This window comes from Conger conger, chromosome 5, assembly GCF_963514075.1.
Source record: "Conger conger chromosome 5, fConCon1.1, whole genome shotgun sequence".
Taxonomy (NCBI): domain Eukaryota; kingdom Metazoa; phylum Chordata; class Actinopteri; order Anguilliformes; family Congridae; genus Conger; species Conger conger.
Window position 1 is genome coordinate 22605491 of NC_083764.1, and position 27488 is coordinate 22632978.

The 27488-nt window shown below is 42.4% G+C and overlaps 1 protein-coding gene across 1 annotated transcript; it reads left to right on the top strand.

Moving 5' to 3' along the window:
* Nucleotides 1-27488, top strand: LOC133128462 (RAC-alpha serine/threonine-protein kinase-like). Its single transcript, XM_061241994.1, has 14 exons — nucleotides 1-166; nucleotides 7386-7531; nucleotides 15747-15875; nucleotides 15988-16103; nucleotides 16551-16673; nucleotides 17280-17411; nucleotides 17563-17628; nucleotides 20068-20136; nucleotides 20461-20586; nucleotides 22622-22750; nucleotides 23526-23740; nucleotides 24013-24100; nucleotides 24971-25073; nucleotides 26254-27488. Exons 2-14 carry the CDS (start codon nucleotides 7486-7488, stop codon nucleotides 26331-26333), a joined length of 1422 nt encoding a protein of 473 aa, XP_061097978.1. The 5' UTR covers nucleotides 1-166; nucleotides 7386-7485; the 3' UTR covers nucleotides 26334-27488.

Consider the following 27488-nt stretch of genomic DNA (forward strand, 5'->3'; position numbering starts at 1 on the left):
AGTACAGACAGAAAGCTTGGGAGATATAGTGAAAGAACGGCAAGAGAACTAAGAGTAGGTACATTAGAAGATTTTTACGAGGAATCTACAAAGATTTATCAGCCTAATACATCGCAAAAGGTTGCCTTGATAATGGCCGGGAGTCACTTCTGAAACATTGGGCCAGGTAAACATTTGTACTTTTGTTTCCCTTGTTTTGTCAAAGCCCGACTGCAGATACTACCGAAGGTAGGTTCTATTGTAGTCAATGGGATGCAGCTATCCTCTCCCGTGGCTAGGCCCAGAACCCACTGAAAAACGAACAAAATACGAGAAAAATATGTGAATATTGCGATAGGTCATAGAGTAATTTGTTTCGAGGTTTTTTGTTATTTCGTCTTTGACCTATTTGACTGAGCACATACACTTTTTGCTCTACGGATACCTGTTTAGTTTAGCAAGGCTTTGAAGCTTAGAAGACTTTTAGTAGTCATTTTATCTATATTGTAGTTGAGTCGTATCAATTTTCTGCCCTTTCATAATGTTCTTTAGGTTAGTATTTAATTTATTTCGTAAAGTTGCCTAGGAGGATTGCACGTGTCCCTTAAACTGATCGAACTTCTCTATTACTTGAGATCTTGAGGAAAAGTACTGTTCAAACCACATTTACAGGCCCTTGAAATACATTTTTTACAATGCGTGGCAATGTGTTTTGGCTGCAGTAAACCGATCGCTACTGCACTTCAAAACTTAAACGCTAAACGAAGTTTCGACGACGTTTTTGACTGCTGTGCGATAAAAACGCTTTGATGCTTTCGGATGTAGGCTACTGTTCTTGGGCTGGTAACTGTTAGAGGAAATTGATAATATGGACAGTCGACCAAAGCGTACCAGGATGGAGTGCGCATTGCAGCTTCGCTTGAAACAATTTTAAACAAGTTGTTTGTCTGTATTTGCTGAACTCCCGTTAAGGTAAATAACTACAGTGTTTCCTGTACAATCATGGATTAAGACAAATGTTTCTTTCGTTCTTTCTTTTTTACAAGTAGCCTAAACATTTCGATAATTTCCCCAATTGAATATTAATCAATTAATTACTGACACAAGAATGACAAATTCAAGTTCCAGAAAGAGTTGAATTTTATAAATATAGGCTAATTGTGTAATGAGTAAATTAGCTTCGGAACATCACTGGTTGTGATAAATGGAGCGTCCCCCGCGAACGATGTGGTTCTCTTGTGTATTGGGTTATTATGGAGGCCTGACATTAGTGGAAGCGTATTGGCAATACGTTTAAAAAACGACATACATTCTTGAAATATGCACTGCTCTCACATCGGGTAGCCTATGTCGAATAGTGTAACACAATTGTAACATCTAATGTGTTGTTCAAGTAGCAAATGCCTAACTATTTAAAAATGAAAATGGTAAATTCTCTGGAAACCACATTGGGATTATGAGCGATTATGACTGCATACTACTTGGAGAATAAAAATGTGACATTACCTTAAGCATGCTTTAATCATATCTGAAACTGTAAGCTATATTCGGATCTCCGCATTATAGAGTACCCTGTATCCCAGAAGTGAAAATCTAATTTCATACGGAATAATCATAATTGTACGTAGCTGAGTTTAAACATCAACAGTTTATTATTTTTATTTTATTTTTTATTATTATTTTTTTAATCAGTAGTTGAACATTCACAGGGGTGGCGTAGAACGTAAATATTTAGTGTTTAACCATTTTAAAAAGAATTAACCAAAGTCAGTTTGTTGCATTCTCCAGTAAATTGATGTTGCTTTGATAGTTACCAGTATGTTGTTATCACACTGTATATCATTTTCAAAGGCATGTGAGCGCACTGAAAATTGCATCTAATGTAGTGCCTCTGTTTCTACAGGTGCACTGCTGTAATTTTCAGTCTTAAAAAAAGATGATTTGAGGCTTAAATTTCAAATAAGTCATTTATTTGAATGACCGTACTGACCATACAGAAAAATACTGCAGCTGTCAAAATAACTTCTCTACATTTTACAATGTTTAACCTAACCATTTACTACAGGTTCCAATTTTTACAACATGCTCGCCACATTTTCATTTTCAGACTTGAATTTATGGAACTGCATTATGTTTTTATGTCGAAGGGTCGTAATGATGTGTGTGAGTTTATACGAGCTCTTAATAGAGGCATGCCATTTTTATTAAATTCTTTTTAAAACTTTGGGCTAAAGCTTTTGGACATATGCTATGTGAATTATTTTTGGAGATGACAGACAAGGAATGCTACTCCAAGAGTAAGATTTTTTTGGGAGGTGGATTTGCACTCATTTGTAACCAGGGAGTCTGCATTTCAAGTTGGTACCACAATAAATATACTTGCCTATTCCAAAGTTGCACAATCAGGGCTCTTGTATTGCTTGCACTGTTCGAAAGGTACAGATACCCATCCAACAGTTACTTCCTGACATTTTGGATAAGGTGTGAATGGGCCTTTTTTCCATATAGGTACATGCAGAATCAGTGGAAAGCTAGTAGAACTTTTTCTCAGTGGTGGTGTGTTGAGGTTGGGTTGCATTATTAGGCAGTTGGAAATGGAGGTTCCCACAGTGCTCAAGTCCTGTGGTTAAACCTTGAATACCTTGAAAAGGGTCTGCTGACTCATGACTCTTCTCGTGTAACTGTAACTTTATGTAACAAAATAACTAATCAGTCATCCTGTGTGAAATGTGTAGATATTTGGTTATTAGAATAGTTTGAACATACAGAAAGATAAAAGCTCAGATATTTTAAAATGTCAAATCGAATTCATTTCCCTCCCTCACTGGTTTTCCTTTGAACGGAGTTCATTTATATAAATCCCAAGCAATTGGTGGGATGCAGGTCATTAAGGTCATCCCATCCACACTAAAATTAACACTTTAATCCAAATCTGCTGTAGGGTATTTATTCTCATTCTAAAAGGGCAGGGCCTAGGCAGTGTAGATTGTGGACTGTGTTGGGTGACACACTGTGAAGCATTTACTGGCTGTGGTTTCATTGGGGAAGCACAAGCCCCGCCTCGTCTCTCGCTCGTGGCGAGCACCTGCTACTGGCCAGCGTTGGCTATACGGAACCATGCTATTCTCACCGAAAGGTGAGGTAGGGTGGTCTGTAGCCTAGTGGCTAAGGTCCATGACTGGGACCCGGAAGGTTGGTGGTCCAAGCCCCAGTGTAACCATGATAAGATCCGCACAGCTGTTGGGCCCTTGAGAAAGGCCCATAAGCCTGCAGGGGATTGTCTCCTGTTTAGTCTAATCAACTGTAAATCACTTTGGATAAAAGTGTCAATAACAATTATTATTTATCAAATTAGACAATTATTAGGGAGTATACAAACCGATGGGGAAAGTGACAGGAAAGAGAATGGACTGTGTAGCTGCTTCAAATTGGGGATAAAAAAAATACAGAGGTTGGTGACAGATGGAAAGAAAAAAGAATGCGAACAAGTGGTCAACCAGATCAGAAGCCTCTGCTTACGACAGACACCCAGAACTGAAAACGATCTGAGCAGCATTATAAGGCAGTGGGAGGAGACAGGGAAGCCATCAGCTGAAGCAGTTGGCCACAGGGAAACATTCATCATTCACAAGGCCAAGAGTAGTGCACCCTGACAAAGTACATCGCCGAACAGCACATAGTCTTTTGAGCTAAAGAAGATGTATGTACATCAAATGCACATTTCTGGCACCAGTATGATAGATTTTGACAGGAGCGCTTCTTTAAGGGACTTGCCTTGCATCGCAGAGTTTAAAAGGGAAGACCATGAACTTAAACGACCCAAAAATCTAACCTAAGTAATTCCTTTAACCCCACCCACCCAAACACACACCCCTCAGGCTAGACTCAAAAATGTTCCTTCTCCTGCATGGTGGTCTGTTCGAAACCAAGGGGATGGCAGTTGCTAAGTTACCGGGCATTAAAACAAACAACACACTAAAAAGCTGTAATTAGTAGTGGTGCTTAGCTGAGTCCTGGTTCATTTCAGAGGATGGACCTGCCATTCCGTGCTTGTTTTTGTTTATGATGACGCATCAACTTTGTACTCGTATAATTCCACCGTTATCCCCTGTGTCAATTTCAGCACAAATGGAACAGATTATGTGCTATTTCGTTGGGCTACGTTTTATTTATTTATTTATTTGCTTTGGACCATTTTTTTAATGCTTTTCCATTTGCCCAGTCATATTCATCTCTGCAGCCTCCACTGTCAATTCAGGAGGAGCACAGACAAGTGTATGCAGTCTTGTGTCAAGTCGCTTCTGCTTTTTAGTACTGCTGTTGGCAAGCCGAGTTTGAAATGAAGTGAGTCAGAGGAAGGCTCTTCCCACAGCTTGGGCAAGCAGGTTGGGGGCACTTGATTGACTAGCTGGGGTAACTGGTAAGTAGAATTAAATAAGTAATTGTTTTTGATTCAAGTCCTTGGTTCAAAGTACTCGATTTATCTTGCCTGGTGCAATTGAGCCAACTGAGAGGACCAGAAGGTTTGCACTTTTTGGGAGTATTTCATAGGTTCCAATACGCCAGGCGAGCTCAGTAAAGCGTAGAAACATTTGAATCCAAAATGATTATGTGTTTGACTCAGGTCTGGTGCCTTAATAGGATAAGCCACTCAGCAGCCACAGGACCAGGTTTCAAGGGTAGGCTTTACATTTGCATTCTGGCAAATCATTTTTCAGGAGCTGATGGATGCTGTTTACTTCCCCCTCCTCTAATAGTTGTTGACTGTGTTGCTGTTGATATGGCATGCAGCAACTAAACTGTCAGTTGATTAGATTGTCATTTATCCAGTCCTTTCCGACTGGCCAGAAGGGATTTCTTTCCTGCAGTAAACCAGGATTACTGTCTTTAGCTAAGAGTAAAAGCTAGGGTTAAAGGCACACTAGATTCAATTCTGTATCCATTCACTCTCCAGGAAAAGCTGCCTTTTTCCTGCCACCGCTTCGATGTGAAAGACACCTGGGGGTGTACATCGAAGCAAGAGTAAGAGGGTAGCAACTTAAATTCAGCTTTAACCCTGGGTTTTCCGTATCACGAAGCTGACTTGCTTTTCATCGGAGTATATTGCCCAGCGTGCAACTTCTTAATCCATTTGCATGACGTTTACTCCCCGCCCTGAGTGTGCCGAAGTGTCTGCATGAGCAATTTGGTGCCTTACATGTCAGTCTCGCGTGAGAGTGAGCGAGAGTGTCAGTGAGAGTGTGAGTGAGTGAGCAAGAGAATGTGAGAGAGTGAGCGAGAGAGCAAGTGAGAGTGAGCGAGAGAGAGAGAGATTGAGGCATCAACTGTAAAAGCTTTGGATATATAGTGCCATATAAATGCTGTACTGTCACCATTTAGCAAGTGCTGCATATCCGTACCATAGTGAGTGTAGCAGACGCCGTAGCAGATGTTGTCAGATCGCACGTGGCAGCGTCCTTCGCCTCCGCCCAGACTGCGATGGTTTTCCCTCCGTCTGAGGCTGGCAGGCGGGGAGTAGGGTGGACGCCTGGAGCCAGGGCCCGAATGCTGAACCATCCAGGCGGGGGGGACACGTGACCCCCTGTGAGGGCGCTGGGTTCATCACATCCCCGCCAGGCCAGGGCTGGCTGCCTCCCAGCCTCTCTCCCTCCAAGCCCTGCTGCGGCTGTTGGCAGGGGAGGGCAAGGCTGTGTGTGTGTGTGTGTGTGTGTGTGTGTGAGAGAGAGAGTGAGAGAGAGAATGAGTGTATAATACAGGGTGTTTATGTGTATATGAATGATGCATGTCTGTTTCAGTGTGTGAGTGTGAGAGAGAATGAGGGTATAATACAGGGTGTTTATGCGTATAGTAATGGATGCATGTCCGTTTCAGTGCGTTTGCGCGTGTGTGTGCGCGTGTGTGTGTGCGCGTGTGTGTGTGCGCGTGTGTGTGTGTGTGTGTGTGTGTGTGAGAGAGTGTGTGTGTGTGTGTGTGTGAGAGAGAGAAAGAAAAAGAAAGAAAGACAAGGAGTGTGTATAAGACAGGGTGTTTTTGTGCATATGACAGGATGAATATTTCAGTGTGTGTGTGAGGGTGAGAGAGAGAGAATGAGTGTATAATACAGGGTGTTTTTGCGCATATGAAAGGATGAATGTTTCAGTGTGTGTCTGCACCTAAACACAAAACATATTTGTGTTTAGGTGCATGAAAATATGCATGTCAATTTCAGTGCGAGAGCTAGAGGGAATGAGTGTGTGTATAATACAGGGTGTGTTCGTGTGCATGTGAGGATGCATCTCTGCGTCAGTGTGTACGTATATGCGGTAGAGTGTGCGCTATACACCAGCGGTCTGTAATCCCTGGCATTGGATGCGAGTTTGGTTCAGGGAGTGAATCCCAGAAAGCCAGCCTTCTGCTGCAGCAGGGTGTCTGTAGACTGTCTGAGAGGCAGGAACACCATGTTCTACCCCACCCAGCATAATGCGGCAGGCCCACCTGCCTGCAGTGCAGACCAGTAAGACCTCACGTGTGTCTCCGAGGCAGCAAACGACATCTCCTCAGTCTGTTGCTGTGTGGTCCACTGTACAGTACAACCGCCCTGTTGGAAATGGCCAAACAATATATTCTAACGGCTTTATTCAATTCAGGTAAAATATAGTGGTGATGAAATAAAGTTTTTATTTTTTGAAACGATACTGTCGTACAAGATGGAGCTTGCTAGACTTGTCAGAACTTTGGTTCCCTGAAAAAGTTGCGGATAATTTTCACCAGGCTTGCAGGTGTCGTTTTTTTTAACCTTTTGCCCCCTTTGACGCATCTGACAGAAAGAGTTGCGCAAAAAAAACAAAAAAAAAATGCTATGTCCGGTCAAATTAGAAAATCATTAAACGCAGGGGTCTGCTGTGCGTGTGGATAATTTGGAACCTGTCGATAGCTGACGGACGTGTTCCTTCCCGCGCGTGCCTGCGGCCGTCGCAAATGAGGAAAAGGGGTTATCATAAACAACAGGACAGGGAGCGCATGGAGTGATTTTCCCGAGCAAGTTCCAACTGCTAATAAGCAGCCAAATCCCTTCGCCGCCTCACGTCATGGAGCGCGGGGGACGGAACTGGTTTTGGTGGGTGACGAGAGTTTTTGGGGTTTTATGTAGGAATCTATTTCATAGGAAGCTCCACTGCAATTAGGGAGGGTGTATTCCAAGCAGGTGTCTGCAGAGAAGATTCTAGTATGTACTCTCCTGTTGTGCCTTGGCCTGTTAGTAGCCTCTCTGTTGTGTCGGACTAACTGCCCCAAACTCCGGGGGTCACCTGGGTTAGCGTCCGGACGCAGCGGACGTTCGAGTGGGCACAGGGAAATGTTTCACAGAAACCCACGTAAATTTTTAGCCCTTGTTTTTTTCTCTCCTCTTTCGTCTCGAAAAACCCCAGCCGGTGACCTCAGCTTCCGCCCCGGTTGGAGTGAAAGGCCGCAGGACCGGACTGTCTCATCTCGCTTTTAGACCCCTGTGGAGCCCCCCCGAGGGCCGCCATGAGCGAAGTGGTGATCGTGAAGGAGGGATGGCTTCACAAACGAGGTAAACGTTATGACCTTATATTTATATTCAAATGTATTTACAATGTTGATCAGAACAGAATATTCATTTGTTCTCATCTACTGTCTACCGGGTCAAAAGCACTGTATTAAGCCAGGTTCTGGTCTGCCGGGATCCCTACTTCTTTAGCCAAACCTTTACTGCTTTGACATTATTGTACTAGTATTTAGGATATGGCTTAACTTTTTAATGAGCTGGCGATGTCTTGCTTTGCTTGTGACTCTCATGACGTCTTATGACGTCTTAACAGTCGTCCATGAGACTGTAAGGCACAGCCATGGATGGCTGCTTGAGGTAAGCTATGGATCAGCTGGCATTTCAGCCATCTAACTTCTGTTCTGTTTAACCAGTTTTTAGCCTTGAGAGTTTGTGAGCTGAGAATGAGAAGGTTCTATCTGCATTCTGAGAGTTTTGAGATATTGAGCTTCAAAGATTCCACAGTGAATGGGCTCCAAGCAGATACGACTACATTTAGATACGACTACATCTAAGCAGTATTTTTGTATAAAACTTCACACATGTATTTAGTGTTTATTTATAACACTAACAAAGTTTTTTTTTTTTTTTTTTCAAAGTTTCAATTTTTGCTATTGAAAGACACCTGGAAAACTTGCTTGACTTTGGCCCTCTTGGGCAAGCCTTCGGTATGGAGGTTTAGTGTCAGCTGGGACCAGACTGTTAGTTTTCAACCAGCACCTGCTTCCCTTTGACCCCAGTGTTGTTCCTTCAACAGAATACAGCAGGTCCTCTGCTGACCTCTGACTGCCGCCTGTGCTGAGCTCTGCTCCTGTATCTCGCAGCATAGAAAAAGCTGTTGTTACAGTCACAGTCATGACCAGATGACAAACAATGACGGCAAATATACACCCACAATCCACATAAATGGGCCCTTGTCCTGCAAAGGTACACTATTGACTGAGATGCATTAGATATATTTGCATTAGATACATTTGACAGATGTCATAGACTTAGGCAGTCTACCTTAGGCAGTCTACTCCACCAAGGACTGAAATTTATTGGACAAAAGCTGTCCAATAGTCACGTTTTCATACACACTGTTCTGGTTAATGTATAAACACTTTACATGGCCAACCAAATAGTTTCCCAGGGTTTAATTGTATGTTATTCAGCAGCACCTGAGTGCTGTTCAAATACAAAGCAGGGCCTCATCTGGAATTTTGCCATTTTTATGCACGGTGGCATACTTTGAATACCTGTTGGCTTTGAGCAGCTTTGCATGCAATCTCTTCTCTCTTTTTTGCTTGAGAGTACTAAGTCAGACCGCTAAAAGAAGGCTGAGCTCAGAACGGTAAACGGGCTAGTGCCATGACGAGGGATATTTTCCTCAAACACGCACATCTTTTTATTTTGTGGGCGTGGTGCTGCTATTTGCTTCTGGGTGTTTAAACGACATGGGGAAGTTGCCGAATTGTTTATAACATGCATTTATTGTGTTTATTCACCATTACGTTATTGAGGTGTTAGATTAGGCCTGTTAACATTGGAAATGCTCCATATTATAAACAGACTATTTCCGTGAAACTTGAACATTTGTTTTAACTCTACGTTTTCGGTTCCACTGCGATAATAGAGTAGGGGAAACCAAATGGGTATTTTTTTTTTTTTTTTTTTTTTTAAGATATTTTTATATATTTTCTATATTTATCTATATAATCTATATTTTCAGCTTTATTGGACAGTATATAGAGACAGGAAGAATGGGGGCGAGAGAGAGGGAAAGACATGCGACAAATTGTCAGAAGGTCGGATTTGAACCGTTGACGTCGCGGCTCACAATGAGCATGCGGTTAGTGCTCTGCAGGCTGCGCCACCAAGACACCCCTCAAATAGGTATTTTCTAGAGGGGATCCAATGGGGAAATTCCATTTGGAGCATAACCAGTAGGGTTGGGGGAATTGTGAAACAGTACTCTTATTTTCATTTTATTTTATTATTGATCATTAATTTACTTTACATAGTACCATATGTTTTGCTTAATTAGCTATGATTTGTTTTTGATTTGTTTATTCATTATTTTGTGTTCGTTAGTAATATAGGTGGGCAGAGCTAAGGCCTTCTAATGGCTAGCCAGGAGCTCTTTCAGAGATGTTTTGAGCTTACATATACATCGCAGCGGTCTAGCTATTTGGTCCAACCAGGTTGACATAGACTTGCTGCCTCCTTTTTTTGGGTATTTTGCTGGTGCTCACTAACAGACTCCACACAATCCTGCTAAATTTGATGCTACCCACGTTTGAGTATTTTGGGGAAGGGCAGAGGAACGATTTGCTGCCCTGCACCCCAAAACACAACCAGCGCTGTGGTGCCCCAGGGTCATCCAAGTTCAGTTATTCAGATGGACACCGTCAGTGAGTCTGGAAACTCGGAATGCGGCGCGCTTTGTTTTAGCTACCACGTGGCTGGGCCACACGCGATTGTGAGGCTTTTGTAGCGGTGACATCATCTGTGGGAAATTGCTCTTAATCGACCAGGGGCAGTTGAATTTGTTTTTTGTTTTGCTTTTTCCCCTGCCTGTCCCATCGGAATTTTACAGAGGATTATGTAAAGGGACAATTTAGTTCTGATTTTGCTCATCTGAAAAGAAATGGAGAACATCTTAGTTTCTGATTCACTGATGCTTCTGATTCACTAATGAAAGCCGAGAAGTGAAGGCGGTGGGATTTTAGTTATTTTGTATAGTTTCAACTGAATTTTTTTTCTTTTTGTCTGTATTTGTGTAGCCTCTTTTGAATGTTGGGGTTGTCCTCAATGGCACCAAATAACATTCAGAGGAGAGGTTAGGCTGTAAAAATACTTTTCATATTTTGGCCTAAATTAAGATCATGTGGGGGAAAAAAACAAAAACTTATGGTTGTATGACGTTGTTTGTCGAAAAACACCTTTCATTAGTCAAAAGAATTTCCCTGGAGTGAGGTACTGTGCTGTAGTTCTGTAGTAATCCTAGAAATGCATTGTAAGCCTTTTTTTTTTTTTTTCATTTTTTCATTTTTTTTTTTTTTAATACCAATACCACAGAAGGATGAGTCAACAGGAAGAGGAAATAAGACTTCTCACGGTTTTATTTTCCTATTAAGGCTAGAGAAGTGTACAAAGTCTGCAGTGACAGGCCATGATAGGGTAATGAAATATGAAATCAGAAATTCCTAAAAACATGTCAATATAAAGATTTTTTTGCAAGGGCATTGTAAAAAATCTATTGAATGGGTGCAGTGCATTTCAGAATGGCCTCCCTCATCGCTTCAACCTGGTGCATTTAAATGACTCTTTCTCGGACCAAGAAAGCCACTACATCAACAGGGATGCTACCTCCGCTGGCCTTGGTCCAGATTAAGGGAGGAGGCTGGGTGTAGCTGAACTGAATGCAGGGTGGCGTTACTGGCGTATATCGAAAAGAAAATTTCTGCATGAAACATGCTACCAAAGTGGAGAAGGAAATTGATTCTTAATATAAAAGCAGCCTGTTGCTGTGTGGCCACATCCTCTTCATATCTGCTACTGTATCGGTGTGGTGTCTTTGAATCTGCAATGTGTTTAGTTGGCCTGGTTAGAATGGTTGTGGGGGTGCTCTGCTGTCAGCAAGTTGCAGGTTTTACTCTCGAGTGTTGCACTCCGGGGCTAGCTGTGTTACTTCAGTGCACTGCCCATCTATACGGGTGTGTGATTGAGGATGAGTGTAATGTATCATCATTTTGATGAGTGAAGTCTCAGAAGTGTTTGCGTAATAAAGCAGTCTCAAAGTTATCCTCTTACTCTACTTCAGGATTTTGTGCTAACTTGTTCTCTATTAAATAGGCTCAATCTTTTACTTTGTGGCTATAGCTGAAGACTGCGCACATATCCTTGGTGAAAATGTTTCACGATGGTCGTGTAAGTAGAGCAGTGTTGGCAAATCACTAGCTGTTTTGGAATCTAATCCTAGGCAATTGGTCTGGACAAAAACCAGCTTACACCGTCCCTTGCACCCCTGCTCAAATAATTGGAAATGGCAATGCCAGCAATGCTTTTGCAAGTCGGGTCGCATCGTTTTGTCTTTGTGTCTTCGTGTGAGCGAGGCGTCAAGATGCTTTAATGAAACCTTCCCTTCTTGTGGATGGCAGCAGTCTTCTGTGCATGGGTATCTTTTTGTGCGTGTTTGCACACATGCCATTGTTAAAGTGTCTCTACTGTATGTGCTTTTCATAAATACGTTTCGGGAGAATGCGTACGCGTGCAAACATGCTTTTCTTCATTGAATTTACGCTTTTAATATATTGCATTACTTAACTTTATCAGCATTTTCACTTGGTCGGCTTTCCTCAAGCCGTTTTTCCACCTAGAACATGCGCGGCAAAGATAGCATCGCTGTTTCTCTTCTGTCAGGTTTTTCTCTCTCTCCTCTCTGCCTACCCTGGTTTCTGCATCTTTCGTTGCTTCTCGTCCATCCCACTTGCTTTCTTTTCCGCTCCCTTCTGTTTTCCCGAGACCCGGAAGACCTTTTGCTCAAGTGAACGAGTGTTCAGCAACAGGCTGGGCATCGCTTCGCGGTAAAATTTGTTATTTTCAAGAAACTTTTAAACGCGATTGTCATCAGGTAATCTAATCTAATGTCCTCCCCCCCTCCTAGTGTGAATGGTCCTGCGCAGTCTTGTCAGTTTCCAGTCGCGAGTGCTGTGCAGAGTTTTGTTTTTGATCTTATCTGGCGGTTGGCCAGGCTGTCTGGTGCATCGCTTCCTGTTTTGTAGAATGTTCTTGTTCATTATCAGAAACAACAGCTTCTTTCTCGCTCGTGGCTTACAAAAAACCTTTCAAACCACGCCCAGTGCAAGGGACCATTTTGGCCTGTCGTTTCATAGCAGCTCCGCGACCAACCAGCTATCGAATTTGTCGAATGTTTTTACCCCGTGCATTACCGTAAGTGCCGATGTGACTCCTCGTGCTCAACATTTAGAACATTGCAGCCTGATGCTGTTGCTCTTTTTCCTCGGTTGATGTTGACTTAGTCTTTACTACAGGTGTGGTTTTGATTCAAGTTTTGATTCAACTCTGCCTCCCCCAGCCCCCAGAAAACACCAGGTGTTTGTTGTAGCTTACCAGGTTCACGCCCCTCCTTTTACCTCTTTAGTGTGACCGTGTCCCAAAAATTGAGCTTCCTGTGATGACCCAGGGCAAGCTTTGGACGGTTTAAAGAGCACGACAATCAAATATACAACTAACATAATGGGTGACAAAAACACATCACTCTTCACTATAACAGGCCACACGAATACATCACTCTTCAATATAACAGGCCACAGGAATACATCACTCTTCAATATAACAGGCCACACGAATACATCACTCTTCACTATAACAGGCCACACGAATACATCACTCTTCAATATAACAGGCCACATGAATACATCACTCTTCAATATAACAGGCCACACGAATACATCACTCTTCAATATAACAGGCCACATGAATACATCACTCTTCAATAAGCATGAATATCACCAAGGGGCTAAGCAGAGCAAGACCATAGCATACAGACGAGGGGACAATGGCATACGGAATAGCGCCCAGTTAAGCAAACAAATTAGTCACACAGAACATAAAGGTAAACGGATAACACTAACATACAAACGGGGAGATCATGACTTTAGTATCTGACTGTGTGAGTGACTCCTTAGGGCAGGGTGTTCTGATCCCCAGACTCTACCTGTGAGACCAGGACATGGGCTTGCCTGGAAAAGCACAGGAATATGCATTGCATGCGGAGGACAAGGAAGAACATATTATTATAGAACTTATTCATCCATGTTCTCAAATCTATACTGTGTCTTTGCAGGGGGAAAGTGTTAGACCTTTTCACTTGTGCAATACATAGCAGCCAAGGGACTCGCCACATGTATCAGCTGAGTTGGGTGACCCCTCCATTTATTTATCCAATCCAATGGCGGGACCTAGAGAGCCCAATTGTAACAGGGTGAGACTAACTAAGTTGAACTAAGTTGAGTCAGAACTAAGTTGAGTAGGACCTTAGTTTTGGATGTATCCCCATCACCCCACTCGGGCTTCCTCTCTGTTTTGGTCCGGACAGAAGGCAAGAGAGGAAGAGGTGAATGTTTGGTAAAAAAAAAATTAAATAAAAAGTAGAAGTGGTGAGAATAAAAAGTGGAAGGAAGAAATGAAGGAAAGAGGAAGGATGGGGTCATGAGGCATGCCCGCACAGCGAAGTCTCGGCCAAAACCTGGCTGTATTCTCGGGCCGCAGTGTCAACATGATTTTGAAAACATTGTTTCACTGTTTTTCCAATGTTGACATGGCGACCAAGAATACTGGCATGCTGGAAGAGACTTTTCTCTCCGATATACATGGTTGATGTACTTTGGTATAAAGTAGTTGTCAAACTACTGTGGATGTGTGTGAGTAACCGTGTAATATTTGGAAAGGGACATTGCTGTTGAGGTTTTGTACATTTCTGCCGCCTTGAGCACTCCAAACATTGGCCCCCTTGAAGTCTGTTGAGGTCTCATTGTATCTATCTAGATGGATAGATGGAACTCTTATATGTGTTTATATTTATATGTATCTAGGACACGTGTTTATATTTCATCATTTATTCATCCAGTACCTCTCCTCAGCAAAGAATTAAAAAGGCAATTCAACAGAATAAGCAGTACTTGGTTCACTCATTAGTACTCTCTCAGTAGCAGTTGTGGTTCATTTCATTTCATGTAGTCCAGGTAAAATCATATCTGTGGTAACTATGAATGTTTATTAAGTTAATGTTAATACACTGTTAATACATATGCAACATGGTATGTCTTTATAGGCACAGTCATTTCCTTGCATTTGTCGATAAAGTCAAAAAAACTAGGTTTTATGATCCAAATTTGCCTTGGTAGTCTGCCTATAGTTGCTGGTCAAATACGTAATTGTTTCGGATTCAAATACTTTTCTATGATTGATCTTTCCTGAACCAGAAGGTTGGCTTGCTCTTCAGGAGTATTACATAGGTTCCAATACACCAGACAAGCTCAGTAAAGTGTAGAGAAGTATTTGAATCTAAAACGATTGACCCAGGTCTGGTGTGGGTTATGAAATTATTCACTCACTCGATAAATACTGAGAGGGGAATCATCTTGTGCTCTGTTATATGCTGCTGAATTAAGTATGGCACAGCTAGAGTACTTATCTAACAGGTTCGGTTTGACCTGGCTCTCCCTGATGCAGCCAGCCAATCTGGGATGGTGAACAGTGTTGCAACACAGTTGTGTAGACAGTCAGGCACATGATGAGCAATTTCTTTCAGAGAACAAGAACTTAAATGGAATTAGAGCTATTTAAATCCATTGACTCTACTGGTCTGAAAATGTGATTACTGAATTGAGCAACTGTAATGATGTAAACTTGTGGAAATTTTGACTAAACTTAAACTTTCAGAGATGCAAGACTGTTGAAATTTTAAATTCTTTAACCCATTAAATTGCACCAGCCCGTATTCTTTATTTCTTTTTTCACGGTGCAATTTTAAATCAATATGGTCGCAGCATATACATTTTGAAAGCGTTAAAACTCACAGTTCTATCTATTTAAACTATTTTATGATGCCATTGCTTTAGCGACAACAGTTCTTTATTTTGTAATGTGGGGTGGCCTCAAGCGAGGGTGGCCTCACCTTCTCTGCATTTTGGGAATCCACAGACGGCCTTTTCATGTCGAGGGTCCAGCAAACCAAATCCATCATAGTTTATAATTCCAAATATATGCCAACTCGGAGAAACATTGATAGAATGCCAATTGTTTACTTGATAATTCCTCCAGAGAAATTCTATTTTAGTCTATTTCACCGTTGCATACGTGTACAAATACATAGGCTTGCATAAAATGACACAGATTTTTTCCTTTGCATAGGCGGTGGCTTATACCAGTTGTTGGGTTTGTGTCTACATTGATTTCCCGCAGCATTTATATATGTCATCAGACTTCATTGTGCACCCACTAGTCCAAAACCACTCTCAAAATTTTATATACTTTTTATTTTAGCTATGCATTTTCTGAGGTAAAACATGTTTATAAAGGAAATTTTAGTTGAGCATAATGAAAGCATATGAAATAGCTTTTCTGAAGTCTGCAGGACTGAGGACTGAGCCCACAATGTCTGGTTGCAGAAATTCTGTAATGTTAAAAGTACGGACCAAACCCTTTCCTGCAGGAGAGTACATCAAGACCTGGAGGCCGCGGTATTTCTTGCTGAAGAGCGACGGTACGTTCATCGGCTACAAGGAGCGGCCGCAAGACGTGGACCAGCTGGAGACGCCTCTGAACAACTTCTCCGTCGCACGTAAGCCGGCCCGTATCTCCATGCACGTGCTTGTTCTGTCGGACATCGTAGCAGCCGTGGGAACAGCCCGGGGGTGAAATAATCATGACCATGGTCTGCCCTCTGTGGTCAGAATGTCAGCTGATGAAGACCGAGAGGCCGAAGCCGAGCACCTTCATCATCCGCTGCCTGCAGTGGACCACGGTGATCGAGCGCACCTTCCACGTGGAAACGCCTGAGGAGAGGCGAGTGTCCAGACTGACGCACCACACCGCCACACAGTTATTAAAATGTACTCTCCTCACCATGACGCATTTACTAACACACACACACTCACACACTCACACACACACACACACACAATCACCCAGTTACTAACACGTAAATTCTCCTGACCATCACACCGTTGCTTAACACATACATTCTTGTGTGACTCTGTATGTAAGTAGCATGTTAGACCCGGACTGCTCCTGGAAAGCTGCAGTCTGCTGTGTCTCCAGGTGTCTTGGAACCGCTCTTGGTTCAGGATGATGATTCCTTCCTGCCCTCAAGTACTATTAAAAAAATAAATTAAAAAAATACCCAGCTGGAGACAATAACAGTTAAAGGTGCAAATCAATGTTTTTCTTTTTTCTTTCTTTCCTTCCCTCTTTCTTTCTCTCCTTCCTTCTTTCCCTCTTTCTCTCTTTCAGGGAGGAATGGACGAAAGCCATCCAGGCCGTGGCGGACAGCCTGCAGAAGCAGGAGGAGGAGATGATGGACTCCTCTCCGGACCCCATGGACATGGAGATGTACCTGACCAAGCCCCGACTCAAAGTGGTGAGTCCCTCACTACGTTCCCCCCCTACTCTCCTCTCCCCGTCTCCTTTCTTCAGTCCCCTCCTTTACTCCCCTCCCATCCCTTCTTCCTCCCCATTTTCTTTCCTCAGTTCTTCTCTTCCGGTCAGTTCTATTCCACTTTTCAATCCCTGACAGGGGTCAATTGCTTTGAATTGAAATACTTTTCTGTGCTCAGTTGATCTTGCATGATGCAGTTGGACCAGCCAAGAGAGTATTCCATAGGTTCCAGTGCATCAGACAAGCTCAGTAAAGCGTGGTATTTGAATCCAAAACAATTATATATTTGACCCAGTTATGATCCCTGAACCTTCTCACCAAAAGTACCTGTCCAGATTCTATCTCCCCTCTGACCCTTTTCCAGCACACGTGCCTGTGAACACGGACAGCTCCATTGGCTGTCTCCATTTGTGGATGTTTTCACATTCTTTCATGCGTCAGGAGGTCAAAGGTCAAGCTCTCGGCCGGTCCATTGCAGTCTAGGCAACGTTTAGGCATATCCGTGCCCAAAATGGTTGGGTGTAGCGGGTGTCAAGTGCAGCCTGATGTCCTGTCTCCCCTTTCCCCACCACCCCATCCCGCCTCCAGACTATGCACGACTTTGAATACCTCAAGCTTCTCGGGAAAGGCACGTTCGGGAAGGTCATCCTGGTCAAGGAGAAGGCCACCGGCCGATACTACGCCATGAAAATCCTCAAAAAGGAAGTGATTGTGGCTAAAGTAAGTACTGCCTTCCCGTAGACTGTCCAAGTTGACTGTGGGTCATTGCGTGTTTCTTTGTCTTATTCGACCTTGGTGTGTAGTGTGGATGACACCGAGACCCTCTTTATGAACTGTTTATGAACCCTCTTTATGAACTGTTTATGAACAGGATGAAGTGGCACACACGCTTACGGAAAACCGAGTGCTGCAGAACTCCAAGCACCCGTTCTTGACGGTGAGTTCGGTCATCGTGACCGCAACCGCCTGGGCCAGGAGACTGAAGATTCATTAAGCCCTAAATGAATCCCTCTGAGCTCTCTTGCATGAGCCTATCCAAAGTTCTAGCCATAGAAACACTCTGAATGGCTCAAGTGAGTGAGTCACTATTTCCATGATAACTGTGGATAACCGAGCACCACAGAGTTTCTTCACTCACCCACCACTACCAAGAATCATTATGAATGAGTTGTAGGCCATGTTTTAAGAGAATGTGGACTGTGAACTGTAGACAGTTATGCAAATAGATGGCAGGGCCAATGGCAGGGATAGATGATAGGGAACTACAAATAATGTGTAATTGTACCATTGGAACAATGCTGTCTTGTCTATTTGTTATGATGACATTCAGGGCTATCAGTTGCCTGAGAACTGTACCACAAAATTAGTTTCCTATTTCTCTCCCTCTTTGCTACATTGAAGAGAGTAGTGTTAAAGTTTGTGAGAATTGTTATGCTTCAGAATATTGCCACTGTTACTTGCATTTGGAGAGTATTGCTACTGTTTAAGAGGAATGTACAGTGGGCTCAAATTATTGGCACCCCTTACAGAAAATGAACAAACAATACTCATTCTAAACAATATATTTATAGACAAACTCGAAATACCAACATGTGATAAATACTGTGCTATATTAATGTTTCAATGGAACCAACAAAAATCATTTGATTTAAAAAAATAATAATTAAAAATCAATTTCCTCCAAATCAATGTTTCACAATTATTGGCACCCTTAAATATTATTGTAAATAACACCTACCAAAATTAAACCAGGTATTAAATTCCACTTATTTAAGTTTATCTATGTGTTAAGGAACTGTATTGAGTGATTACATCACTTCCTGTTTCACTAGGGTATAAAAATGAGGTAACACATGCAATATCCCTTTGTCATCCAACACCATGAAGAAAACAAAAGAATTGGCAGTTCAAAAGAGGCAGATGGTCGTAGACCTTCATAAACGTGGTAATGGCTACAAGAAAATTCACAAACGATTGAATATACCACTGAGCACTGTCGGAGCAATTATAAAAACTGTTGAAAATCTCATGGGTAGAGGACGCAACTGCATCTTGCCCCCCAGGATACTGAGGAGATGGTGAGAGAAGCAACAAAATCCCCAAGGATCACGGTGAAAGAATTGCAGGCCTTGGTGGCACCTTGGGGTCACCAGGTTTCAAAAAGCACCATCAGACGCCACCTCCATAACCACAGCCTCATTGGAAGGGTTGCCAGAAGAAAGCCTTTTCTGACCACAAGACACAGAAGAAAGCGCTTGGAGTTTGCCAAACGTCATTTACATTATGACTGAAACAAGGTTCTCTGGTCAGATGAGACCAAAATTGAACGTTTTGGTCAGATACAGCATCGGTATGATTGGCGTATGAACAGAGATGCATACAAGGAGAAGCACCTCATACCCACAGTGAAATATGGTGGTGGGTCAGTCATGTTTTGGGGCTGTTTTAATTCCAGAGGTCCAGGGGCACTGGTTAGGATTGATGGCATAATGAATTCCAGCAAGTATCAGGCAATTTTGGCTGAAAATCTGGTTCCCTCTGCCAGAAGTCTGGGACTTGGTCGTAGGTGGACTTTCCAACAAGACAATGACCCAAAACACACCTCAAGATCCACACAGAAATGGTTCTGTGACAACAAAATCAACGTTCTGCAATGGCCATCTCAGTCACCAGACCTCAATCCAATCGAAAACCTGTGGGCTGAGTTGAAGAGGTCAGTTGATAAGCACAAACCCAAGAACGTGAAGGATCTTGAATGGATATGCAAAGAAGAATGGTCCAAAATCCCTCCAAATGTGTTCCTAAATCTTGTCAAAAATTACAGGAAGAGACTCCATGCGGTTATCCTTGCCAGAGGTGGTTGCACTAAGTACTAGGTGAAGGGTGCCAATAATTCTGAAACCTTGATTTTGTTGACATTTATTTTTTATTAAATGATTGTTATGATTTTGTTTGTTTCCATTGAAACATTAATAAAGTACAGTATTTGGCACATGTTGGTGTATTACCTTTCTCTATAATTATATTATTCTTTTTTTTTTTTTTTTTAAAGCCTTGTTTGTGCATTGCTGGTGAGGGGTGCCAATAATTCTTGAGCCCACTGTATATTTGATTGGCTTCAGCTGCCGAGTTTCTGTTTCTGGATTAGATCTGCTTGTGAGGTTGTATTACAAACTCTTCCCGGATTGCCAGCGTAGGCCATTATAGACAGCAGTACTGTCTGATCTTATCTATCAACAAAGAATTGGGACACAGAACTAGACTACAGAAGAATATACAAATGTACAAGGTCCATTGAAATGAGGATCCAGTTATAGGCCAAGGATAATTTTTCATGTTGGTGCAAAATGTATTGAAGTTTTTTCTCCACTGCTAGGGTTTGAAATATTCCTTCCAGACGCATGACCGGCTGTGCTTCGTCATGGAGTATGCCAATGGTGGGGAGGTGAGTCTGGGAAATTGCTAGGGAACAGTTGCTCACAGGTCGGCCATTTTGCCTCCTCCAGCACCACCCAACACCACACCACCTGCTTTATGATACCATAGGTGGTTCTGATAGAGAAGTTAAGCTAAGGAAAAGTGTATGGTTGGACATATAAAAATTGGTCAATGACTTAACTTTGGTTAATTTGGCACACAAATTACACAAAATTGTAAACTCCAAGTAGTGGTGCAAGCCAAACCGAAACTGTATAGCAAGGTGCAGATAGTTTCCACGAGAACAGCCTTAGGTGAACTTTAACCTCCCTCCGCCTCCCTCCGATTTCAGCTGTTCTTCCACCTGTCCCGGGATCGCATCTTTTCTGAGGAGCGGGCGCGCTTCTATGGGGCAGAAATAGTTTCGGCATTGGATTACCTCCATTCGGAGAAGAACGTGGTGTACAGGGACCTAAAGGTGAGTAGGCAAGGCCTGTCCCTCCTGGAGATAAATCGCCAGTCAGACCCCAGATATGTACTCTGGCTTCAGCAAGTATTCAGACACCTTCACTTTTTGCACACTTTATTGCATTGTAGATAAAATTTTAAATGGATCAATTGACATTTTTGCCCATTAAACTACACTCAATAACCCATAGTGACAAAGTGAAAACATGCTTTTAGACAGTTTTTTGTGGATTTATGAGAAATTATAATTATGAGAATTATAATTCTGTTTCAAATTTGATGACAAGATCACAAAGAAAATGTATTATGCATTGTTTCCTCCAGGCTATGTCAAGGCAGTTTTTCAAAAAAGGACATTTGGAGACTTCAAAAGGACATGTGGAAACTAAATGATATTATGGGTCTTAGGAGGTGTAAAATATTGTGTTACTAAACTTCTTATCCTGAAAAAAGGTGTTTGCACTTCTCCACCTGTCACCCTCCCCCTACCTCTCCCTCTCCTTTTCTCAAGAAGATCATACAAACTAAGTACAATAATGACAATAATAACATCTCGTATCCTAATCTATTCATTTAGGTCCATTGATGGGAGTTTTTGTCAAATGCCCAACCCCCATTAACAAGTCAAATACATGCCACAATTTCACATGCTATTTATTATTCAAAAGCAGGCTGGCTCCTTATATATAAACTTACTGAATAATAATAAAATATTTTGTGAAAGTATTTAGATGCTCACCCTACATCTAAATACTGTATATAAAATGAGGTCACGTCACTGAAAATGCCTCTATTTTGGACTCAAAGGTATTTTTACGGTCTTCCTCAGAAATATTCACTCAGGTCAGAGATTCCTTGGAAGTCCTCCAAAGGAAGTCCTCTATTTAGACTTTGGCATCGCAAAATACAACAAAAACTTTTTGGCATAAAATCACAAGAACTCATGCGTATTGAAAATGCTAGTTTCATTAGGTGAAAGGTGAAAATTAGCAGGTGAGAAAATTCTGTGCTGTTTCATGCAAGCCTAACAAACTATGCACTGTTGGAAACGTAATGTCATAAGCTAAAATGCTTTTGAGTCCTCACATCAACATGCACGTACTCTGTTCTGGACTGAAGTTATACTGTAGTTGATTTGTGCACAGATGGGGAGAATGCCTATAATGCAACTGCAGTGACTGGTCAGAGAAGATCGTCTGTGAGCTCACTGTGTTCCAGACGCCTATACAAAATATAGATAATAGCATTCCTGTCTACAAGGACAACAATTATAATTCCTCCAGAGAAATTCTAAGTAAACAATGGACATTCTATCGAGGTTTCTCAGTTATTTTTTATTGCTGTGTAAAGGACACTGGCATTACCATATTTCTTGTCGTATGTGGATTTCCAAAGAGGTCCCTCCCACGCTTGTTTTGCCGCCCACAAAAGAAGGTACTGTTGTCGCTAAAGCGATGGCATCTTAAAATCGGTTACCATTTCAATGCTTTCAAATAGTATATCCTGTTGCCATAGTGATTGAAAATTGTACCATAAAAAATATTTTAAAAAATATTTAAAAAATTAAAAAACACACCAGCCCAGCCCAGCCCTGGCTGGCCCCAATAACAGACACCAAAGGCTATCCAAAGCCTAGAATCAAGACTAGATACTGAACTTTCTTATACCTCCTCCAAGGAAGCAATTGAATACACCCGACTATTCATGAACAGCGGAGAAGCCAACCGTCCAAAATTACTTTTGGTCCCCTACAATGGAGGGGGGGAATATGAATAAAAAGGGATGTGATTCCTACACCTGATATAGATGTAAATAACCTCAAATGAATGGAGACAGCCTGCAATTTAGGATAACATTTATTTTTAAATTTCAAATGCAATGTGCTGGACTACAGAGCCAAAAGAACAGAAATTGTACCAACTGCCCAAATGCATCCGGACTGCACTGTAGGTACAAACCATGAATACGAGGCACATCAGGCAGGAAGTCAGGGTGGGTCTCTGAGTGACAGCTGAAATGACGTGAGATCTATACCCCTCCGGCAGCTGGAAAACCTCATGCTGGACAAGGACGGGCACATCAAGATCACGGACTTCGGCCTCTGTAAGGAAGGCATCAAGGACGGAGCCACCATGAAGACCTTCTGTGGGACGCCCGAGTATTTGGCACCAGAGGTATACAATAATAGCATGGATAGTGATTAGTAATGCGACTGAAAGTCATTAGCGCTTTGTATCAGATACCTGAGCGTTTTGAACAGTCAGTGGAAATCACTGCCGACTTGTAGCCTTCCATTTCGGCTTTTGGGTAGCTTCCTGTGTCAGACGTGCTGCCATGTATGAGTGTTACACAGCCGCTGAATTGCATGTAGTTTGTGTTGGGTGTTGCTGTCAAACATAAAAGCTTGGAGGTATTTAGACAGAAGGGGGGGGGGTCATTTTGGAGGGGTTTTGAGATTAAACGGATAGATGATTCACCTCACCTCCCTGGAGATACAGTCTCATACAACGATAACAGAGGGCAACAATTGAGAGGTCCAACCCAGAGGCTACGTTGCTTAAATCTGCATATGCAGATCTCTGTTTTTGCAATGGGTCCCTATATGAAAGTTTCTTACGATGAGCTGTTGAGCCATATTTCTTGAGACCTTATTGAGACATTGCATAGCCTAGATTGTTAGGTACGAAATGGAAGGTTTATTTTGGCGAAATATAGCGTTAATACAGAGGAAAATGCAATTTATCTTGCAGTAGTTCACCGTGGCACGTGCTCAGTGTCTTGAAATTGAATGCTTTCTCTGGCTTTCCTCAGTGAGCAACAGTAGACTTGCGCAACAATGCATGCGCATGGTACTTCCAGGCCTCTTGTTGGTTAGGCTAGAGTGGAATAGGAGCTGATAGTTGGGGTTGCCGTCTTTCTCTTGTAAAGTCTTTGCCATTACTCTTGCAGGTGCTGGAGGACAACGACTATGGAAGGGCGGTAGACTGGTGGGGGTTGGGCGTGGTCATGTACGAGATGATGTGTGGCCGCCTTCCGTTCTATAACCAGGACCACGAGAAACTGTTTGAGCTCATCCTCATGGAAGACATCCGTTTCCCTCGAACCCTTGGCCCCGAGGGCAAGTCCCTGCTCTCCGGGCTGCTCAAGAAAGACCCCAAGCAGCGGTGAGTGCTCATGCCCCCGATTGGTGGGTGAGTTAACCAATCAGAGGAATTGTAGGATTTGGTGGAGTCCTTTCTTATTTACAGCGCTTTGGATAAAGGCACTATATAAATGCAGACATTTACCATTTACACACACACTGGCCTTTTTTGGATATGATTGGACACCCTTGTAGAAAGCCAAATACATTTTGTGAGACCCATCCTTTATTAAAATGTAGACATTTTCAAATATGGAATTAAAATGCAATATATGCCTCCCTCACTCCCTCCAGGTTAGGTGGGGGTCCAGATGATGCCAAGGAAATCATGCAGCACAAGTTCTTTGCGGGCATCGAATGGCAGGACGTATATGAGAAGAAGGTAAAGGCATAAGCAGGCACTGCCAGCCGGATCTGGCAAGCACATCAGATGTCGCCCTCTTGAGGACTTGATTATGTAGTGCAGTATGTTTTGTTTTCACAGTAACCAATGCAGGCAACAATGTAGAAGCTATTAAACACACAAGTACCTGCAAGCATGTCTAAGTGATGCCATTTTAACAAATACACTCTATAAAAACCACTTTATTAGGAAAAGCTGTACACAAGCTTGTTAATGCAAATATCTCATGAGAATGCAGAAGAAATGTGGTCTACTCTAAGTGACTGACTTTGACCGTGGAATGATTTTTGGTGCCGGGTGGGGTGGTTTGAGTATCTCAGAAAGTACTGGAGTATCCTGGAATTCTCACGTACAGTGAGAAGTCTCTAGACTTTGCCTGTAAATGCCTAATAAAGTGGCCACAGTTTTGTGTTGTGTATATATAGATATAAGACAAACCCTACTCTGTTGAACACCAGGCTGGCTTACCTATGAGGTCTTGGAGCAGTGGTGTCTACTACTGGTCTTGGTGTCCCGGTCCTGGAAATTGAATAGTTGGTTGCAGACTTGGGTCAATTACGTAATCGTTTTGGATTCAAATACTTTTCTGAGCTTGATCAATCTTACCTGGTGCAATAGAGCCAACCCAACCAGAAGGCTGGGATTGCACTTTTTGGGAACTGATCCAGGACTGGTTGCTTGACGCCAATAAAAGTTCCCACCTGAACAATGGCTTGAATGAAGTAATTAAGCCCTGACAGTCTGTCAGTTTCCCGATGCCTACCTGCTTTTTATATCTCCTGCTCTGGAATATTTCAGTCCCTTTCAGGGAGCTGGGTGATTGACAGGAGTGTATTCTTTTTCCTTCAGCTTGACCCGCCATTCACGCCCCAGGTCACCTCAGAAACGGATACTCGGTATTTCGATGAAGAGTTCACGGGACAAACCATCACTATCACCCCCCCAGGACAAGGTATCCTGCCTCTGCAATAATCCCTGTTTTTTGCATGATCATGGGTAAAGTTGCAGATTTTTGTATTTGATTATACACTTACTGAGCACTTTTAGGTAGACCTGTACACCAGTTTGTTAATGCAAGTATTTCATCAGCTAATCATGTGGCAGCAACTAAATGCATACAAGCATGCAGATATGGTCTAGAGGTTCAGATGGTTTTCAGACCAAATGTCTGATCTAAGTGACTTTGACCGTGGAATTGTTGGTGCCAGGCAAGGGTGGTTTGAGTATCTCAGAAACGGCTGATCTCCTGGGATTTTCATGCACAACAGTCTCTAGAGTTTGCAGAGAAAAATAACGTCCAATGAGCAGGAGTTCTGTGGGCAAAAATGCATTGTTAATGAGGTCAGAGGAGAAGGGCCAGACTGGTCAAAGCTGACAGGAAGGTGACAGTAACGCAAATAACAACACATTACAACAGTGGTGTGCAGAAGACCATCTCTGAACACACAACACGTCAAACAGGGTAGGTTAAAGCTGCAAAAATAATAAGTTGAGTAAATACCTAATAAAGTGCTCACTGAGTGTATACATCAGTTGATTTGGTTTGAGAAAGATAGGATAGGACTCCCATGAGGAACTACCCCTCCTAGTGGAAGACTTGTGTAACATTACTTTGGTCTGGAATTAAGTACCACAGTGCAGTATTTACAGTAAATTCTAACCACTGTGTTGTCATAAATGGTAAATATAAATAGCAGACATAAATGGAAGCCATTTACAATAGTGCCTTTATCCAAAGTGCTGTACAATTGATGCCTCTCATTCACCCATTCATACACACACACACACACACACACACCATCGGCGATTGGCTGTCATGCAAGGCACCAATCAGCTCGTGAGGGTTAGGTGTCTTGCTCAGGGACATTTCGATAACCAGACTGCCAGACGACTGCCTCTTACCTCCTGAGCCAATGTTGCCCCCACTTTCTTATTAGCACCTGTTTTGAAGCTCCTTTGAAAATTGTTTCTTTTTTTTAACACAAGGAACATTTCATGAATCACGGTGTGCTGGCTTTAGTGATGACAAATGCTTCAGAGCTTCACTCACTCTTTCTATTTTTTCCCCCTTGATGTTCCTGTCTGTCCTCTCTGCTGTTTCTCTCTCACTCTCCCTCCGTCTCTCTTCCCAGATGAGAACATGGAGTCATTTGACAGCGACAGGAGGCCCCACTTCCCCCAGTTCTCCTACTCAGCCAGCGGTACGGCCTAGAGGGCCCTTGCGCATTTCCCCCTGGTCCCACCATTTCCCCCACCCCCTCCACCAGGCCGTTTTCTCAAAGACCTTGACCTTTGAACCTTTTTTTAATGTTCTCTCTTCAATGTCACATGTATAAAAAAAACAACAAAAAAAAAACGGTGGGCACTTTTTTTTCTGTCACCTTTTTTATTTTTATTTTTTATTTTTTGCATTTGTTATCACCTGTGTGGAAAAAGGCACTTGAGCAGAAGCGATGGGCGGCTGACCTGCGTGGCCTTCGAAGACCATCGTCCTGTGAAGTGTCCGAGCGGCAACACTACAGTGTACTATTCTCCTGTCTTCACTCAGAGGTATGAGTTTTTCCTCGGACTTGGACTGCGGGGAACCGAATGGACCAGAGCCTTGCAGGAGTCCAACAGCACTGTGACTCAAGATCCCACTTTTGTCATTGTGATTTTGCCTTTATCAATTGTAATGTTCCCTGTTCACAAAGCAGGCCTTAAAGTTGCTAGAATATCATATCAATTTCAGATTTTCTAGGGCACATGAATTCCATGTCCAAATTCAATTGTTTTTTTGCTGTTTTGAAATTTGTATGAACTGTGTGGACCAACCTATTTTTCCCAGATTTGGGATGTTTTTTGTTTTGTTTTTTTGTTCTCAATTTTCTTGTTGACCAGAGGTTAAAGCAGTGGCTGAAGCCTTGGTTTGGTTGCCAGGTTGAAACTGAAACATTTCTGAAGAACCCCTTGAGTTGGCCTTGAATGTAGTTCAATGATTTTTTAATTAATAACAAGCTTTAAGCACGTATAACATGTATAGGGTAAGGTCTCTTTAGTGAAACATTTTTAAATGGTTGTTTGAAAGACCTTGTACATTTCCAAGACCTTTTTTTCCCTCACTATTTTCAAAAACAACAGTGTTGATACTGTGAGTACTCATTAATTAATTGGCACCCTCCCCCTTCAAATAAAATTTTTTTTTTTCCCCGGCATGCACATTTCTGCTGGCACATTCAACCTATTGGCCAAAACTCCTGGCTCCAGTGTTAACTAGATGTAAAATGTACAAGAACACAACCATGCTGTGTGGACCACCATTCTTCTGAACAAACTGCTTGGAATCGAACTCCTAGATTGTGCAATAATGGCTGTACAACACATGCAC